The sequence below is a fragment of the Podarcis filfolensis genome (assembly GCF_964270895.1).
Source record: "Podarcis filfolensis genome assembly, chromosome: 8".
NCBI lineage: Eukaryota > Metazoa > Chordata > Lepidosauria > Squamata > Lacertidae > Podarcis > Podarcis filfolensis.
This window is the reverse complement of record NC_139611.1, coordinates 12,513,368-12,533,131: the sequence shown is the minus strand read 5'-3', so window position 1 is coordinate 12,533,131 and position 19,764 is coordinate 12,513,368. Positions and strand designations below refer to the sequence as shown.

Here is a 19,764-nt window from a genome sequence, read left to right as displayed (position 1 = left end):
GTCTCTGCTTTTTAAGATGCTGTCTAGGTTTGCCATTGCCTTTCTCCCAAGGAGCAGGCGTCTTTTAATTTCGTGACTCCCAGCCAGAAAACCTTGCGAGCTGCTGCTGCTGTTGCTGCTACTACTCAGTGCCAACTGTACTGAGATAGATGGACTCATTAGTCTAGAGTTGATACATGGCAGCTTTTTACATAACACGCAGAAGCTTATTCACATCCATGAGGACTAGACTCATGCTTTTACTTCGGAGGGGAAGGACTGCAGCTCCATGGTAGAATACCATGAAGGCAGCCCTGTTTAGGGAAGCTTTTAATGTTTAATAGACTATTGTATTTTAATATTCTGTTGGAAGCCACCCAGAGTGGCTGGGGAAACACAGCCAGATGGGCGGGGTATAAATGATAAATTATTATTATTATTATTATTATTATTATTATTATTATTATTACCTGCTTTTACACGCAGCGGTTTCTGGGGTTCAATCTTTGCTGATTCCAGGGTTGGAAATATCTCCCGTCTGAAACTCTGGAGACCCACTGCAAAGGTGAACGGTAAAGGACTCCTGGACAGTTAAGTCCAGTCAAAGGCGACTATGGAGTTGCAGCGCTCATCTTGCTTCAGGCTGAAGGAGCCAGCGTTTCTGGGTCGTGTGGCCAGCAGGACTAAACCGCTTTTGGCACTACAGAAACACCGTGATGGAAACGAGCGCACGGAAATGTCATTTACAGTGGTACCTATTTATCTACTTGCACTGGTGTGCTTTCGAACTGCTAGGTTGGCAGGAGCTGGGGCAGAGCAACGGGAGCTCACCCCGTTGTGGGGATTCGAACCGCCAACCTGATCAGCAAGCCCAAGAGGCTCAGTGGTTTAGACCACAGCGCCACTTGCTCCTAGACCCACTGCGAGGGAGTGCAGACAATCCTAAAATGAGATCAGCAGCTTTGCCAGGATGAGTTGCAAAAAAAAAAAACCCTACATCTTTCTCCAACCTCCACTGCTCTCCCCCTTCCCCACATAGTTCCATGTGTTCCAAGATACGGTCGCTGTCTCTGCTCAGGCTCAGAACTTCAAATGAAAAAGAGCAGCTACTACCTCACCCCTGGGCATGATTATATAGATTTGGCTGAAGGGTCAGATAAAGCACTGGTGGGAGGGGCTTGGCCTACTGTAGGGAATGCTACGCAGCCCACCAAACCTTTGCAAAACATTGCCAGTTAAGAAATTATTCTGACAGAACAACCAGTTTCTTTATAGGAAAGGGCCTCAGCTCAGGGGTAGAGCATTTCTTTTACAGTGGTACCTCGAGTTACAAGGGACGCGGGTGGCGCTGTGGGTTAAACCACAGAGCCTAGGACTAGCCGATCAGAAGGTCGGTGGTTCAAATCCCCACGACGGGATGAGCTCCCATTGTTTGGTCCCAGCTCCTGCCAACCTAGCAGTTCGAAAGCATGTCAAAGTGCAAGTAGATAAATAGGTACCGCTCTGGCAGGAAGGTAAATGGCATTTCCCTTGCGCTGCTCTGGTTTGCCAGAAGCGGCTTAGTCATGCTGGCCACATGACCCGGAAGCTGTACGCCGGCTCCCTCGGCCAATAAAGCGAGATGAGCGCCACAACCCCAGAGTTGGCCACAACTGGACCTAATGGTCAGGGTCCCCTTTACCTTTACCTCGGGTTACAGACGCTTCAGGTTACAGACTCCGCTAACCCAGAAATAGTACCTTGGGTTAAGAACGTTTGCTTCAGGAAGAGAACAGAAATCGCACAGCGGCAGCAGCTAGAGGCCCCATTAGCTAAAGTGGTGCTTCAGGTTAAGAACAGTTTCAGGTTAAGAACGGACCTCCAGAACGAATTAAGATCTTAACCTGACGTACTACTGTATTGATTTCATAAAATTTATAAATCACTGGATTGTTAAAACAAGACCCAAAGAAACTCTAGTCTATTATTTTAACTTTTTGGAAGTCTCTATTAAACACAGACTAAGGCTCACAGCTGGTGCTGGAGGAGACTCTTGAGAGTCCCATGGACTGCAAGAAAATCAAACCTATCCATTCTGAAGGAAATCACCCCTGAGTGCTCACTGGAAGGACAGATCGTGAAGCTGAGGCTCCAAGACTTTGGCCACCTCATGAGAAGAGAAGACTCCCTGGAAAAGACCCTGATGTTGGGAAAGATGGAGGGCACAAGGAGAAGGGGACGACAGAGGACGAGGTGGTTTGGACAGTGTTCTCGAAGCTACCAGCATGAGTTTGACCAAACTACAGGAGGCAGTGGAAGACAGAAGTGCCTGGCGTGCTCTGGTCCATGGGGTCACGAAGAGTCGGACACGACTAAACGACTAAACAACAAAACAACAACAAGGCTCACAGCATCTGGGTAGCCTTGTCTAAGCAAAAATGGTTTTAGCAGGCACCAAAAGGTATAGTGAAGATACCTGCCTGATATCAACAGGCAGGGAGTCCCAAAGTGTTAAGAAGCATCTACTTGACGTGCATAACTTCTGAGGGGGGAAGCAGAGAAGAGAGCTAAAAGGTGCAACCAATATTTTTATTTTGAAGGGTGAAAGCCACTTTCAGGGACCCAGAAAGCGTTGGCAGAAATCTTGCCAGGGAAAAGTGCTCTCTTGATCTAAGGCCACAGAGGTGTTGGCTTGGGTTTATTCCAAGGGAAAGGGAGGAATCTCTGAAGCAGAAGAGGGTGTTTGTGGCGAAACAGGAGTCCAGAGGGGTGGGGGTCTCCGATGGGTGCTCTCGTTTCTCCAGGAGGCTGCAAAAGCCTTCAGCGGAAGTAGCTGGGGCAGTCGTGGGCTGTGAGATGCCAAGCTTTCTCAAAGGCCTCGACCACGCCGGGCAGGAGGGGGCCCTCCTCGCTGCACTTGAGATTCTCCTGCAGTTGTTCCATGGTGGACATCCCAATGATCACAGCATCTCCAAGGTCAGCCTAGGGGGGGAAAGAGCAAGAAGAGGGAAAGGTGAACATTGGAAGACTCGGCTTACGAGGAAGGGCAAAGCTGACAGCAAAATTAAAAGAACGTTTGGGATTTTTTATATGAAAAAAAGACGCCACATTTGGGGTATACAGTGGCACCTCAGTTTTCAAGCGTCTCGGAAGCCAAACGTTTCGGTTTTTGAACACCGAAAACCCAGAAGTAAATGATTCCGTTTTCGAATGTGCCTCAGAAGTCAAACAGCCCTGTTTAGGGAAGTTTTTAATGACTGATGTTTTAATGTATTTTTAATCTTTTGTTGGAAGCCGCTCAGAGTGACTGCGGAAACCCAGCCAGATGGGTGGTGTATAAATAATAATAATAATAATAATAATAATAATAATAATAATAATAATTTTTTATTTATACCCCGCCCTCCCCAGCCAAGGCCGGGCTCAGAGCGGCTTACAAGCAATAATAAAAACAAGATAAATGATTACAACTTAAAAACAAAAATAAAATACAACATTAAAATAATGGAACATTAAAATATTAAAATGTAGCCTCATCACAGGAGGAGAAGGAAAAGAAAAAAGAAAGAGAGGGAGGGAATCAAATTGGCTCCAAGCCAAAGGCCAGGCGGAACAACTCTGTCTTGCGGGCCCTGCGGAAAGAAATCAGATCCTGCAGGGCCCTAGTCTCATGAGGCAGAGCATCGACGAGGCCGGAGCCAGTGTTGAAAAGGCCCTGGCTCTGGTTGAAGCCAATCTAACTTCCTTAGGGCCCGGGACCTCTAGGGTGTTGCTATATATGGACCTTAAGGTCCTCCGGGGGGCATACCAGGAGAGGTGGTCCCATAGGTACGAGGGGCCTAGGCTGTGAAGAGCTTTGAAGGTCAAAACCAGCACCTTAAATTTGACCCTGTACTCCACCGGGAGACAGTGCAGCTTGAAAAGCACTGGGTGAATATGCTCCCATGGCAGAGACCCCGTGAGGAGCCTCGCTGCAGCATTCTGTACCCGCTGGAGTTTCTGGGACAGCTTCAAGGGCAGCCCCGCGTAGAGCGAATTACAGTAGTCAAGCCTGGAGAAGACCGTCGCATGGATCACTGTGGCCAGGTCGGGGCAGGAAAGGTAAGGGACCAACTGCTTGATGCGGCGAAGGTGGAAAAATTAATAAAAATAATAAAAATAATAAAAATAAAAATAAATAATATTACAGGTTTCCCCTTGACGCATCTTGCAGGGTGGTTGCGAGGATAAAAAATTGAGAGCAGGGGATATAAGTAGCATATGTCACCTCCAGAATATTAGACCTACCAGAAGTCATTTATTGATTCTGTTTTGGGAATACAGTGGTACCTCGGGTTAAGAACCTAATTAGTTCTGGAGGTCCGTTCTTAACCAGAAACAGTTCTTAACCTGAAGTACCACTTTAGCTAATGGGGCCTGCCGTTGCCACCACGCCACTGCTACACAATTTCTGTTCTCATCCTGAAGCAAAGTTCTTAACCCAAGGTACTATTTCTGGGTTAGCGGAGTCTGTAACCTGAAACGTCTGTAACCCGAGGTACCACTGTAGAACAGTTTAGACCTGGCCTCAGACATACACACACAAACTTCTTCCCCGTACCATACCGGGCTGGCGGAAAAGTTCACCATTACCTGCAGCTTTGAGTGATGATAGATCCAGCGCAGGGCAGCTGAAGTCAAGCTGGGTGTGTCTGAGCCATACGCCTCGTGGAGGGCTTTCTCGACCAAGTCCACCCCCTGGAAATGATGCTTCTTCCAATACCTGCGTAGTTGTTTAAAAAAAAATTAAGGTCATCTCCACCCCCATCATTCTGCCCGGACGCTGAGGTCCAGTGCCGAGGGCCTTCAGGCGGTTCCCTCATTGCGAGAAGCAAAGCTACAGGGAACCAGGCAGAGGGCCTTCTCGGTAGTGGCACCCGCCCTGTGGAACGCCCTTCCAGCAGATGTCAAAGCGATAAACAACTACCTGACATTCAGAAGACATCTTAAGGCAGCCCTGTTCAGGGAAGTTTTTAACGTGTGATATTTTACTGTATTTTTGGTTTTTATGGAAGCCGCCCAGAGTGGCTGGGGAGGCCCAGCCAGATGGGCGGGGTATAAATAATAAATAATAATAATAATAATAATAATAATAATAATTATTATTATTATTATTATTATTACTACATTCTGCATGTTTATATGTACAGTGGTACCTCTGGTTACATACTTAATCCGTTCCGGAGGTCCGTTCTTAACCTGAAACTGTTCTTAACCTGAAGCACCACTTTAGCTAATGGGGCCTCCTGCTGCTGCCGCGCCGCCGGAGCCAGATTTCCGTTCTCATCCTGAAGCAAAGTTCTTAACCCAAGGTACTATTTCTGGGTTAGTGGAGTCTGTAACCTGAAGCGTATGTAACCCGAGGTACCACTGTATCTCTATATATCTGAATGAATCTTACATAATAAGCAAAGCAAAATGGCAGTAGTAGATGGCAGTTAACAATTGTATCATGCCATCTGGTCCACATGCAAGATGCAGAGGCAGCACTTCGTGTCCAGAGGTAGACTGCCTCTGGACCTAGAGGTTCCATTTAGTGCCATGTCTAACAAAATCACTCTCCTAACCCCGTATTAGGGACGCGGGTGGCGCTGTCATCTAAACCACAGAGCCTAGGGCTTGCCGATCGGAAGGTCAGCGGTTCGAATCCCCGCGACAGGGTGAGCTCCCGTTGCTCGGTCCCTGCTCCTGCCAACCTAGCAGTTCGAAAGCACGTCAAAGTGCAAGTAGATAAATAGGTACCGCTCTGGCGGGAAGGTAAACGGCGTTTCCGTACGCTGCTCTGGTTCACCAGAAGCAGCTTAGTCATGCTGGCCACACGACCCGGAAGCTGTACGCCGGCTCCCTCGGCCAATAAAGCGAGATGAGTGCCGTAACCCCAGAATCATCCACGACTGGACTTAACGGTTAGGAGTCCCTTTACCGTTAATCCCATATTTATTGCTCTGACCTCTTTCCTCCAAAAAACAAGAACTGCTTCCCAACATTAGCAGTTTAATTTCTTGCCCCCGTGTTCAAGAAGCTAGCCTCTTCCTACATCAACAGAACTGAGTCGTCCCCTGCCTTCAAGATGCAAGCCGCTTTTGCCATCTTTAGACCCACCTGTCCCTGTAGATTTTGGCCCAGTCGTTGCCGAAAAACCTGCTAGCTGGCTGCTGGTTCGAGTCTTTGTCTTCGTACTTGTACCTCCCAGTCAGGAGCCCTCCTGCAAGAGGTGAAAGTGAACGCCCAAACGTTAGGGACTAGAACCTTATAAGCCAAGATGCCTCACTTAGGTCAATCCACTCTCTTCTCACCCCACAGCTAAAACTCCAGCACCTCTTTGGATTTGTCTGTCATTCTGCCCATAAAACAGCAACAACAACACATTTAATAAATATGCATATTCTGTGTGAAGATCCCAAGGCAGTTCACAACAGAAAAAATACAAAATGAGAACACAAAACGAAAACAAGACCAATACCCGCAAAAAACCCCCCCACACATTTAAAAACCAGAGATTGTTAATCAGCCTGAATGAAGAGAAACATTTTCGCCTGGTGCCTAAAGTTTTGCAGCCCTGCCACTGAAACCACCCCATTCCCTGCCATTCCTTGCCAGACCCGTACCAGCCAGCGGATTATATGCGTAGAATCGAATCCCAAAATGTCTAAGGCATGGCAGCAATTCGGTCTCCACTTGGCGCGTCGTAGCGTTGTACATGCCCTTTGGGAAAAAGACAGTAAAAAACAAAATTCATAAAGAAACCTTGGAGCAGACCGTTGTGTTGCAAAATCCCTTCTGCCCACTGGGGAACTGCCACTACTACAGGTGCCATCGAACATCCGTTCTGCATTTGTAAGAAACTGGTTGTTTATTGTGGCGGCACCTTTGGAACTCCCTGCCAATTGACATTGGAAGAAGGGAGGGGAGAGAGAGATTGTTCTCTTTCCAATTATGTTGTGGATTTTTGTGCTTTCATACGTACTGTAAACTGCCCTATGAGCCTTGGATGAAGGGCAGTATAGATATCTAATAAATCACCAATATCATCAGGCACCAGTATTTCCCCAATGGGACACCTGCAAGTGAGATTCAAGCCCAAAAGCCCTCTCCCCTCCTGCAGTTTCCAGCAGTTGGTGTTCATCCAATAAAAACCATTTAAAAAAAAAAAACCATTGGAAAATAGCTATTATGGAAATATGTATTCTAAACTACCTGCATAAGCCTTGCAGAACAGATACATTTTCAGCATGTGTTTAAAGGCTGGCACAGAAGGCACCTGCTGGCAGAGAATTCCACAGGACTGGGCCAATCAAGGCTTGGTTTCTTGTCCAATAATAAAAACACGATGCAACATCAAACATTAAAAAGAAAAACCAGCAACACTCCTGCAGGTGGTCTCAGTGACTGAGCTGGGCTTTGTAGACTCAGTGAAGGACCTTCCAATGCTACAGTCCTATGATTCTAATACACAGACTTAAACCGTTAACAGCTTGGTCAATGGTCAAGAGTGATGGAAGCTGAGAGTCCGGACATGTCTGGAGGAGCCACAGGTTGCCCAGCCTTGACCAAACACCTTGGGGAGAAGACCTCCATTCATCCACCCAGCTCTCACCTGGTACACAGTTGGCAACACCCAGTTGTTGGCCTTGCAGATGCCATAGATTTCCGCCACCTGCCACGAGGCATAGTTGGAGAGACCCAGTTCCTTAAACTTCCCCTGTCGGAAGAAAAAAAACCAAATAAGCCCCTGTATTTTTAGCTCTATGTTCACATACAGTCTTAAGACCAGAAGAGGAGGCTGGGTGCTGGATCAGACCAAAGGATCTGGTGGTTAAATGAGGACTAGGGACATGGGAGACCAGGGTTCAAATCCCCTCTCGGCCATGAATGGATGACTGTGGGAGACCAGTCACTGCCTCTTAGCCTCACCTAAATTGGATTGGATTAAATTAAATTAATTTCTTTTTTTGCCATGCGAATAAAATTTAATGCGCACAAGCTAAATGTGCATAAGCTGTGGCCGTAACGTACGCCACCCAGAGCTGCTTAGGATGAAAAAAGGTGGAATGTAAATGCAAATAAATAAATTAATAAAATCTAATTAAGGGTTCTTCCCCCCCCCCCACTGTTTGGGTGTTTCCCTGACGTCAGAGGAAATGTAAGTGACTTAAACAGCGATGCAACTTTAGGTCAGATAGCAGACAAGAGCGAGACAAACAAGGTTCATATTTGGCAGAAGGCGAACTGCAGCAGAAAGGAAGCACGGCGGATTGTGCTGAATGAACGCCGGGTGGAATGGATCTCGTGACCTTTGAACCCCCTCTATTCCAGACAGGCGCCTCGATTTGTTTAGAAGGAAAAGGTAAAGGGACCCCTGACCATTAGGTCCAGTCATGGCCGACTTTGGGGTTGGGGCACTCATCTCGCTTTGTTGGCCGAGGGAGCCGGTGTACAGCTTCCGGGTCATGTGGCCAGCATGACTAAGCCGCCTCCGGCGAACCAGAGCAGCGCACGGAAATGCCGTTTACCTTCCCGCCGGAGTGGTACCTATTTATCTACTTGCACTTTGACGTGCTTTCGAACTGCTAGGTTGGCAGGCGCAGGGACCGAGCAACGGGAGCTCACCCCGTCGCGGGGATTCAAACCGCCGACCTTCTGATCTTAGGCTCTGTGGTTTAACCCACAGCGCCACCTGCATCCCTTTTAGAAGGGGGATACAAAAGCAGCACATCAAACACCAACTGGGAGGCCCAAATGAGCCGCCCAGTTATGAGAATCAGTTTCCCGCCCCCGCCCCCAGAAAACCCCAGTTTTTGCACCTCTCTGTGTAGCTCATTGCAGGCCTTCAGCGTCTCTTCCAGGGGGGTCTTGTGGTCGGGCATATGGAGGTAGAAGAGGTCGACACTCTTCGCCTGCAGCCTCTGGAGGGACGTCTCCAGTTGGGAGCGAACGCCATCAGCCTTCAGAGTATTGCCTTCCAGTGGATTTGCCTTGGTGGCTACCTTGACTGGTGGGGAAGAGAGGACTAGATCAGGGAAGTACAGTGGTACCTCGGGTTACAGATGCTTCAGGTCACAGACTCCGCTAACCCAGAAATAGTACCTCGGGTTAAGAACTTTGCTTCAGTATGAGAACAGAAATTGCACCGTGGTGGCAGCAGGAGGCCCCCATTAGCTAAAGTGGTACCTCAGGTTAAGAACAGTTTCAGGTTAAGAACTGACCTCCAGAACGAATTAAGTTCTTAACCCGAGGAACCACTGTAGAGCCTTACTGCAAAGACTGTGTGTTGGTCAGCGTGCACTGATCTACACACATAAAACAAATTCACACACAGGCGTCTTCCAAAAACCCACCCCAAACCCAGCCCTTTTGTGAAACATGGACCACTTATAAACGCCGACTCCTCGAAAGATTCCATCAACGGTGTCTCCGAAAATTTTTACACCTCACTTGGGAAGACAGGCAAACTAATGCCAGTGTCCTGAAAGAAGCAAAGATCACCAGTGTCGAAGCAATTGATTCTTCAACATCAACTTCGTTGGACTGGTCATGTTGTGAGGATGCCTGATTATGGTCTTCCAAAGCAACTGCTCTATTCCGAACTTAAAAATGGAAAGCGTAATGCTGGTGGTCAACAAAAGAGGTTTAAAGACGCTCTGAAGGCAAATCTAAAAAAGTGTAGGATAAACACCGACAACTGGGAAACACGGCCTGCGAGAGCTCCAGTTAGAGAACCGGGTCATGTGGCCAGCATGACTAAGCCGCTTCTGGCAAACCAGAGCAGCGCACGGAAACGCCGTTTACCTTCCCGCCAGAGCGGTACCTATTTATCTACTTGCACTTTGACGTGCTTTCGAACTGCTAGGTTGGCAGGAGCAGGGATCAAGCAACGGGAGCTCACCTCGTTGCTGGGATTCGAACCGCCAACCTTCTGATCAGCAAGGCCTAGGCTCTGTGGTTCACAGGGATTTGAACCGCCGACCTTCTGATCAGCAAGCCCTAGGCTCAGTGGTTTAACCCACAGCGCCACCCGCGTCATTCTGTAAAGAGGAGCCCCCAAAACCAGGATGAGGAGCAAACAAATATTAACAAGGCAGGCAGAGCCAAATACAGCCCACGAAGTCTGTCCATCTGGGCCCCCAGGGCTCTCCCCAAGCCACACCCCTCCCCACAGGCCACACCCCCAACGGACCTGCTCTCAGGCTTCGTGTGATGGAACATGACCTTGAACTCTGACCGTGCCTCTTCCTTGCCTGGATGGCGGACAGAGATTGTGTGTAGGAAACTAGTCTAGTGCCCAAAGCTAAAATTTGCATCCATTGCTCTGCCCACTTCCCCCTCTGGCCCTGCCCATCCCTTGCATCTGGCCCCCAGAAGGCTGCGCAGAAGGAAAAGTGGCCCTTGGGTTGTTAAAGGCTTTTTCACCCCCTACGCCCTAATAATAAGCAGTACACTTGGGAGAATCTGAAATCAAGCCTTAGGAGTAAAGGTTGAGGGAGCTGGGAATGTTTAGCTTGGGAAAGAGGAGACTGATGGGGATAAGATACCCAAATACCCAAAGGGCTGTCAAATGGAAGAGGGAACATGCTTGTTTTCTCCTGCTCTGGAGGGCAGGACTCGAACCAGTGGCTTTCTTGTAGGGAGATTCCAACTAAACATCAGGAAAAACTTTCTGACTGTTAAGAGCTGTTTGACAGTGGAACAGACTCCCCTGGACAGTGGGGGGCTCTCCTTCCTTGGAGGTTTTTAAGAAGAGTTTGCATGGCCATCTGCCATGGATGCTTTAGTTGAGATGCCTGCATTGAAGGCGGGTTGGACTAGATGACCCTCAGGGTCCCTTCCAGCTTCTATGATTCTATGTTCAAATTTCCTTTCCCTTCTCAAGCTGCTTAGCAACTCCAACTGCCCTTCAGATTAGGTGGGAAGGCTTTCAGCATAATCAGGGATCTTTGCAAACTCGCAGGAGACTTTTGACCACTGGAATAAAGGCAAGGGTATAAAGGCAGCCCTTTTGATTGATTTCCAGCCCTTTGAGTTGTTGAATAACCAGATTATCAACCCTCCGAGGCAATAAATTTAAGAGCAGAGAGACCAAAAGATGCAGGGATCATGTTGCTAATGGGCCTGGTTGGTGGAGGAACCCAATTTAGAAACTGGTGTGGGGAAGCAACTGGTCCATTTTTGAGCTTCAGTGGGCAAGAGATGGGGAATCCATGTTTCAAGTCTGGGGTGGCCTTCCAGATGTTGCTGGAAAAACCGATGAAAATTAAGAAAATGAAAGGCCAAACTATCAAAGAAAAACAAAGATTGAGGATAGTTGAGCATGGGTTTAAAATGGAAGTGAGGGTGGAGCTGGATTAATTTTGACTGCATGGAAAGGTTGGGGAGATAATAATAATAATAATAATAATAATAATAATAATAATAATTTTTTATTTATACCCCGCCCTCCCCAGCCAAGGCCGGGCTCAGAGCGGCTTTCAAGCAATAATAAAAACAAGATGAATGATTACAACTTAAAAACAAAAATAAAATACAACATTAAAATAATGGAACATTAAAATATTAGAATGTAGCCTCATTGCAGGAGGAGAAGGAAAAGAAAAAAGAAAGAGAAGGAGGGAGGGAATCAAATTGGCTCCAAGCCAAAGGCCAGGCGGAACAACTCTGTCTTACAGGCCCTGCGGAAAGAAATCAGATAGGAGAAATGCACTCGGCGCATGCTCAAATGCACATTTGCTCTGTTGTTGTTGCTGTTTTGCAGGCTGGTCTAGGCAGGTGACGACCCCCCCCCAACCTCAGCATGTCATAGGAAGCCAGACCACTGGTCCACCGAGCCCAGTTACGTCTACACTGACCGGCAGCAGCTCTCCAGGGTTTCAGGCACGGTGCATTCCTAGCCCAACCCTGAGATGCCCGTGGGAATTGAATTGCATGGTGCAAGACAGACGCTCTCCCCTTCCAGCCAGGACTCCTATGGGCGCGCCTGCAAAACGGAACTCGATTCGAATCCTGCTGAAGTTCCGCTGAGCTCGGGTGAGAGTTCGCGGCTACGTGTCAATGCATGCGAGGCACTCTGCATGCGCTCAGAGGAACCGTTGCCCGCCCGCTGGGCTCGAGGTCTAGAGCAGCCCTACCTACCTGCAGCCGCAGCCTTGGGTTCAGCCGCCAGCCAGGCTCCCAGGATCCGCTCCGACTCGCCCCCCGCGTACATATGCGCGGTATCCACCTCGCAGTGCCCGCGGGCCAGGAACGCGCGCAGCATGGCCCCGCTGGTCGCCGCGTCTGCCCTGCGCCCGAACTCCATGGTGCCCAGCACCGAGCGCACCCCGCGGCTCTGCCCGCGTAGCCCCGACATCCCGGCGGCTGCAGCAGCTCGATCCGCCTCGGGCAGAACTCGAACTCGCCACCAGGTCCTGGGCAAAGGCAATCGCATCACCACTGTCTGCGCATGCGTCAGCGCCTCTTTTCCACTCCTACCCCCTCCCAGGAGAAGGGACCGTCTCGAATTTCCTGATTCCAGAAGCAAAGGAAGAGCCTTGCCGGATGAATTCGGGTCCCTTATCCTTCCATGTTGGGAAAGGAGTACGACAAGGCTGTATATTGTCTCCCTGTTTATTTAACTTATATGCAGAATTCATCATGCGAAAGACTGGGCTGGATGAACCCATAGCCGGAAGATTGCAGGAAGAAATATCAACAACCTCAGATATGCAAAAAAAAATTTTTTTCCTTCCAGTAGCACCTTAAAGACCAACTAAGTTAGTTCTTGGTATGAGCTTTCGTGTGCTTCTTCAGATAGTGCACTTCTTCAGATAGCTTTCGTGCATGCACACGAAAGCTCATACCAATAACTAACTTAGTTGGTCTTTAAGGTGCTACTGGAAGGGGAAAAAATTTTTTTGACTATGGCAGACCAACACGGCTACCTATCTGTAACTCAGATATGCAGATGACACAACATTGATGGCAGAAAGTGAGGAGGAATTAAAGAACCTTTTAATGAGGGTGAAAGAGGAAAGTGCAAAATATGGTTTGGAGCTCAACATCAAAAAAACGAAGATCATGGCCACTGGGCCCATCACCTCCTGGCAAATAGAAGGGGAAGAAATGGAGGCAGTGAGAGATTTCACTTTCTTGGGCTCCATGATCACTGCAGATGGTGACAGCAGCCACGAAATTAAAAGACGCCTGCTTCTTGGGAGAAAAGCAGTGACAAACCTAGACAGCATCATAAAAAGCAGAGGCAGCACCTTGCCAACAAAGGTCCATATAGTTAAAGCTATCCCGGTAGTGATGTATGGAAGTGAGAGCTGGACCATAAAGAAGGCTGATCGCCAAAGAATTGATGCTTTTGAATTCTGGTGCTGGAGGAGACTCTTGAGAGTCCCATGGACTGCAAGAAGATCAAACCTCTCCATTCTGAAGGAAATCAGCCCTGAGTGCTCACTGGAAGGACAGATCCTGAAGCTGAGGCTCCAAGACTTTGGCCACCTCATGAGAAGAGAAGACTCCCTGGGAAAGACCCTGATGTTGGGAAAGAAGGAGGGCACAAGGAGAAGGGGACGACAGAGGATGAGGTGGTTGGACAGTGTTCTCGAAGCTACCAGCATGACCAAACTGTGGGAGGCAGTGGAAGACAGAAGTGCCTGGCATGCTCTGGTCCATGGGGTCACGAAGAGTCGGACACGACTAAACGACTAAACAACAGCAAATCCTGCCATGTCATTTTAACCTTCGTTGGTTGGTTTGTTTTATTTATTGCATTTCCATCCCATCTTTTCCTCCAAGGAGCTCAATGTTTATCCCTGCCGTTCCTCATTTCATTCTAGCAACAGCCCTGCCAGGTAGGCTTGGCCCAGACTCAACTTGGAAGAAATCATTTGCTTTATATGTAATTTGTTGTCCCTGTTTTAAAACTGCTGGCTGATATAGATTCTGTGCCCGTTTCTTCTTGAGCTTTAGATTTTCATCGGCACTTTTTAGTAAACGTTTTGCATAGTTTGGATATGAACCGTTTAGAGAGAAGTTCTCATCAGTCAAGTGGTATTTTAAAACTGGCAAATATATAGATAACAACCACAAAAATCACTGGCGAACAAGGGGCATGCAGGAAGTCCCCAAGCAGAAAAAAAGCTACAGCCTGCTGGATCAAGCCAAAAGGGCAGCATCCTGTTCTCACAGTGGACATTATGGGATGCTCAAAAGCATGATTCCAATGCAAAAGCACTCTCCTGTCCTATGGTTTCCAGCGACTGGTATTTAGGAACATTACTGCTTCCAACTGAATGGACCTAAGTTATCCGTGTCTAGTAACTTTGGTCGGTCTACTCCGAGTAGGACTAGCATTGGATTCAAGCCCCCACCTTGAACTCCTCTGGAGGAAAATTGGGCTAGGAATGACTTTAAAAAAAAGGCCTAATGACGAGAAGGAGGAGGGAAACGCTCTGTGCACGCTCAGAGGCACTGTTTTTACAATCGCCCTCAATTGCCATCACTGTTCAGCGTAATACTGTAACAGAACGGTAAGTCTGCGCCCCAAAGAGCTTACTAAAAGCTGGGAATGTAAGAAAGTGAAAAGCTTCTGGGAAATGATATATAATGAGATGAAAAAGATGTTGAAATATACATTTATTTAAAAAACCCAGAAACATTTCTACTTGGCATTGTAGGGGAGGATATTAATACACAGGATAATAAACTGTTTTTATATGCAATAACGGCAGCAAGAGTACTATTGGCACAGAAATGGAAACAAGAAGAATTACTGACGAAAGAGGAATGGCAGGCGAAATTAATGGACTATGCAGAATTAGACAAGATGACAGGAAGGATTTGAAACGTGCGGGATCAGAGTTTCTCAGAGGACTGGAGTAAATATGTGAACTATTTGAAAAGCAATTGTAATCAACAGATTACGCTAGTAGGTTTGCAAGAAGTTTTGTAAGGAGGGCTATGTGAAATATTGCAGAGAAAAGTTGAAATATTGCAGAGAAAAGTATGAAGAGAATTATTAGTGAAGGACTATTAAAAGTAATAGTGAAATTAATGAAATGCAGATTAAGTGATAAAGATTGAAAAATCTTCAGATGTGGTTGATGGAAGTCCAAAACACTGAATAAGACAAGAAAATATGTTGTATGTTTTTTGGAAATGTCATGTAAAAATTAGTAATAAAAATATATTTTTAAAAAAGAGCTTACTAAAAGCTGGCCGTGGGTTCTACAGTGTCGGCAAGGTGACTCAAGAAGGTGACTTGGTGGGCACCTTGACTGGTGGAGAAAAGGACGCGATAAGGGAACAAAACAAACTTGAGCTCCTGCCAAACAAAGACAAGGAGGGTGTATGGAATTATCAGAAACTCCAGGACCTTGGGCTACATGCAGACCTCCCGACCTGCCTATCTTGCCCTTGGGACTGTTCCCAAGCCACATCTCTTAATGGCTTTGCTTTGAACCCTCCTCAGGTCTTGGGCTCCATGATCACTGCAGATGGTGACAGCAGTAACAAAATTAAAAGATGTCTGCTTCTTGGGAGAAAAGCAATGACAAACCTAGACAGCATCTTAAAAAGCAGAGGCAGCACCTTGCCAACAAAGGTCCATATAGTTAAAGCTATGGTTTTCCCAGTAGTGATGTACGGAAGTGACAGCTGGACCATAAAGAAGGCTGATCGCCAAAGAATTGATGCTTTTGAATTATGGTGCTGGAGGAGACTCTTGAGAGTCCCATGGACTGCAAGAAGATCAAACCTCTCCATTCTGAAGGAAATCAGCCCTGAGTGCTCACTGGAAGGACAGATCCTGAAGCTGAGGCTCGACTTTGGCCACCTCATGAGAAGAGAAGACTCCCTGGAAAAGACCCTGATGTTGGGAAAGATGGAGGGCACAAGGAGAAGGGGACGACAGAGGACGAGATGGTTGGACAGTGTTCTCGAAGCTACCAGCATGAGTTTGACCAAACTGCGGGAGGCAGTGGAAGACAGGAGTGCCTGGCGTGCTCTGGTCCATGGGGTCACAAAGAGTCGGACATGACTAAACGACTAAACAACAACAACAGGAGTTGGAAAGTGTCCTTGAAGTCTGGCAATACATCTCGCTTGCCTGGATTGCAGAAAAAGGTTCCCCCCATTCACCCTGCCATATTGGATCACAGATCCACATAACTGTAAAGTTGGAAGGGATCCCAGGTATACTGCCACTGACTGTGGAAGTTCTATCTTGTAGCTCAAATCTGCAGGTAGACCCATCTCCAAATTGTAAGAACCGTCATTTTTGTATGCCACAACTGCTGCTCGATTCTTACTAGCTAAAAAGTGGAAAATGCAAGAAGTCCCAACAGTGGAGGAATGGCAGATGAAGAGGATGGATTTTTCAGAGCTAGCCGACCTGACCGGAAGAGTCCGCGACCAGAAGGAGGAGGAGTATCAGGAAGAACGGACGAAATTTAATGACTATTCAGTTAAATATGTTAAGTTAAATTAATTGGAAAAAGCTTGCAATTACCAGATAGGCTTAGGATTTAAATATGTAATGTGTTGAATTAATATGTTTAATGCTGAATTGGTAAGAAAGAAAGATGTTAAGTGATTAAGTTTGTAAGAATTATGATTTGGAAAACCGTTAAAATGATTTGCACTGAAATTCAACTAGGGGGATATGAGGAAGTCACAACAAAGTTAATAAGACTAGTTTTAACAAGGTTATGATTTATGTTTGTTTGTATATTTGTGTGTTTACAATTTTGTGAAAATCAATAAAAAAAATTGGAAAAACAAAAACAAATTGTAAGAACCGTCCCGGATCAGACCAATCCTGTCCATTAGCTCTTTTTAACCCGTTCATAAATGATCTGGATTTAGGTTTACCAAATTGTTCACGGATGGTAAGGAGCCCCAAAAAGGATCTCTCCATACTGGGCAAATGAGCAGTAAAATAGAAATTAGCAAAGAAGAAAAAAAGTACATTTCCCCTCCATTTCCTAGACGAAGGCCATAATACAAGTGAGCATCAGATCAGCCCAGCCCAGCTCTGGGCATGTGCAGAGTGCTTTCCCCTCTCAGGCCCCTAAGCAAGCCTTTGCCGCACTAACAGGGGATTTTGTCAGCTGGACCAAAGGTAACAATGCAAACGGTCCTTTTGATTTGCAGGTTGTTGATTAACCAGATGACCAACCCTGAAAAGAAAGAACAGTAAGAGCAAAGGTTGAAAGCGGGTGGAATTGTCCTGCTAATGCACCTGCTTGCTGCAGGAATCTAACTGGAACTGGGAGGTGGGGGCAATTGGTTCATATTTAAGTGCTTGTGCTCCCTGGGAAAGGGACACCCAGAGCTGGGACTCTTCCATGGCCTTCCAGATGTCACTGAATTCACAATTTAACTCCTACATTTGCAGCACTCCATGATCTCTCATTTGGGACGCGGGTGGCGCTGTGGGTTAAACCACAGAGCCTAGGACTTGCTGATCAGAAGGTCGGCGGTTTGAATCCCTGCGACGGGGTGAGCTCCCGTTGCTCGGTCCCTGCTCCTGCCAACCTAGCAGTTCGAAAGCACATCAAAGTGCAAGTAGATAAATAGGTACCGCTCCAGCGGGAAGGTAAACGGCGTTTCCGTGCGCTGCTCCGGTTCGCCAGAAGCGGCTTAGTCATGCTGGCCACATGACCCAGAAGCTGTACGCCAGCTCCCTCGGCCAATAAAGCGAGATGAGCACCGAAACCCCAGAGTCCGCCACGACTGGACCTAACGGTCAGGGGTCCCTTTACCTTTACCTTTACTATGATCCCTCATTATTCCTGATCACCAGCCAGGCAGGTTGGAGATGAAGGGGGCTGGTGCCAGAGAACATTTGCAGAGCAGCAAGCCCGTATCTCCCCCATTTCTGGAATCTAGATTAACGGGGGCAGGGATTTATTTAGGGAAGGATGAGGGTGGATCACCTTTGACTGCATTGAAAGGGTGGAGGGTAGGAGAAGGGAGAGATGCACTCCACACATGCTCAAACGCACCATTGCTTGGTTGTTGATTTTTTTGCAGGCTGGACTAGATAGAAGACAACAACAGATCCTACGAAACAACCTTACTCAGCTCCCTTGGTCCATCAAACTCTGGATTGTCTACACTGACTGGCAGCAGCAGCTGCTCTCCAGGGTTTCAGGCAAGGCGCACACACCTGCAGCATGAATTGGGACTTTCTGCTTGCATGCAAGGCAGGTGCTGAGAGTCAGCCCTTCTGAGCGTGTGCACAGAACTCGATTCGAATCTAGATCAGACTCCGGTGATTACTCGCGGCTCTGTGTGCGTGTGGCACTCTGCATGCGCTCAGAGGAACCGTTGCTGACCCACTGGACGTCTAGAGCAGCCTTCGTCTCCGGCCCCCCATTCCACCGACCCACCTGCCGCCGCAGCCTTGGGTTCAGCTGCCAGCCAGGCGCCCAGGATCCGCTCCGACTCGCCCCCCGCGTAAATATGCGCGGTATCCAGCTCGCAGTGCCCGCGGGCCAGGAAGGCGCGCAGCATCGCCCCGCTGGCCGCCGCGTCTGCCCTGCGCCCGAACTCCATGGTGCCCAGCACCGAGCGCACGCCGCGGCTCTGCCCGCGTAGCCCCGACATCCTAGCGGCTGCAGCAGTAGCTCGATCTGCCTCCGCCTGGACTCGAACTCGCCACCACCTGGGAAACCGCCTTTTAAAGCACGCGTGACGCCACGCCTTCCCTTCCCAGGTAAGGGGCCGTCTCAAAATTCCTGCAACGTCTTTTTAGAGCGTGCCATTTTGCAGCATGTCGTTTTGTATGCCTGTTTTAAAAAGGCTGGTTTCAAGCAGCGCCTTCAGTCTCTGGCACCAGCCCCTTCATCCCCAACCCGCCTGGGAGACCTGGGTTCAAATCCTCACTGGGCTATGAACTCCCATAGGTGCGACCTTGTGCCGGTCACTACTGTCTATCTCAGCCTAACCTACCTCTCAGGGTGGTTGTGGGGATTAAATGAGGAGGGAGGGAGAACCGTGTGAGCCAATGCTTTCGAGCAACTTGGAGAAAAATGGTAGGATATAGAATTTGACTCCCTCAGGAGGTTGAGGGCTCTCCTTCCTTGGAGTTTGTTTTTTAGCAGAGATTGGATGGCCATCTGCCACGGATGCTTTAGTCGAGATTCTGCATTGCAGGGGGTTGGACTAGATGACTCTAGGGGTCCCTTCCAACTCCACGATTCTATAAAATGCATAACGGATCTTATGGGGGACTCTCCATCACTGGACTTTTTTTTTTTTTTAACTTTATTGCAAACGATTTACATATAACAACACAAAGACAATATCTCAATGACAATAAACATTAACTAACAACACATCTTCTAACCTAAGGCCCAGGGCCCGGATGTGGCCCAATCGCCTTCTCAATCCGGCCCGCGGACGGTCTGGGAATCAGCATGTTTTTACATGAGTAGAATGTATCCCTGCTCACAAGTGTGATTTTTCCTTTAGCTGTTTTTTCAGTATGCAAAATGCTGATGGCCCTCGTGTCAGCTGTCCAGATCCCAGAAAAAGTGCTTTGCAAGAGGAGCTGCTTTGGACAGTGCCCAGGTTAGGGAGGGGAGGGTTTGAAAGAGATGGAGGGTTTCCCTTGACATTTGGGTCCAGGCTGGTAGTTGGAGATACACTACCCCTGAACTTGGAGGCTCCATTAAGCCCCAGTGGCAAATAGCTGTACTGGCTTGCATCCAATGTTAAGAGTAGACCAGGGGTAGGCAACCTAAGGCCCGGGGGCCAGATGCGGCCCAATTGCCTTCTCAA

The 19,764-nt window shown here is 47.9% G+C and overlaps 1 protein-coding gene across 2 annotated transcripts; it reads right to left on the bottom strand.

Annotated features, from left to right (window-relative positions):
* Window positions 1-2,533: 2,533 nt before the first annotated feature.
* On the bottom strand, window positions 2,534-18,651 carry LOC310769475 (aflatoxin B1 aldehyde reductase member 2-like). Of its 2 annotated transcripts, none has more exons than XM_083628887.1 (7): window positions 18,372-18,651; window positions 8,802-8,989; window positions 7,595-7,699; window positions 6,606-6,702; window positions 6,100-6,202; window positions 4,591-4,720; window positions 2,534-2,940 (listed from the first exon to the last, which is right to left on the bottom strand). In XM_083628887.1, the coding sequence occupies exons 1-7, from the start codon at window positions 18,586-18,588 to the stop codon at window positions 2,779-2,781; spliced, it is 1,002 nt and encodes a 333-aa protein (XP_083485013.1). In that variant the 5' UTR covers window positions 18,589-18,651; the 3' UTR covers window positions 2,534-2,778. The 2 variants fall into 2 exon arrangements, with proteins under 2 accessions (XP_083485013.1, XP_083485012.1); XM_083628886.1 differs by lacking the exon at window positions 18,372-18,651 and adding an exon at window positions 12,124-12,449.
* Window positions 18,652-19,764: the final 1,113 nt, after the last annotated feature.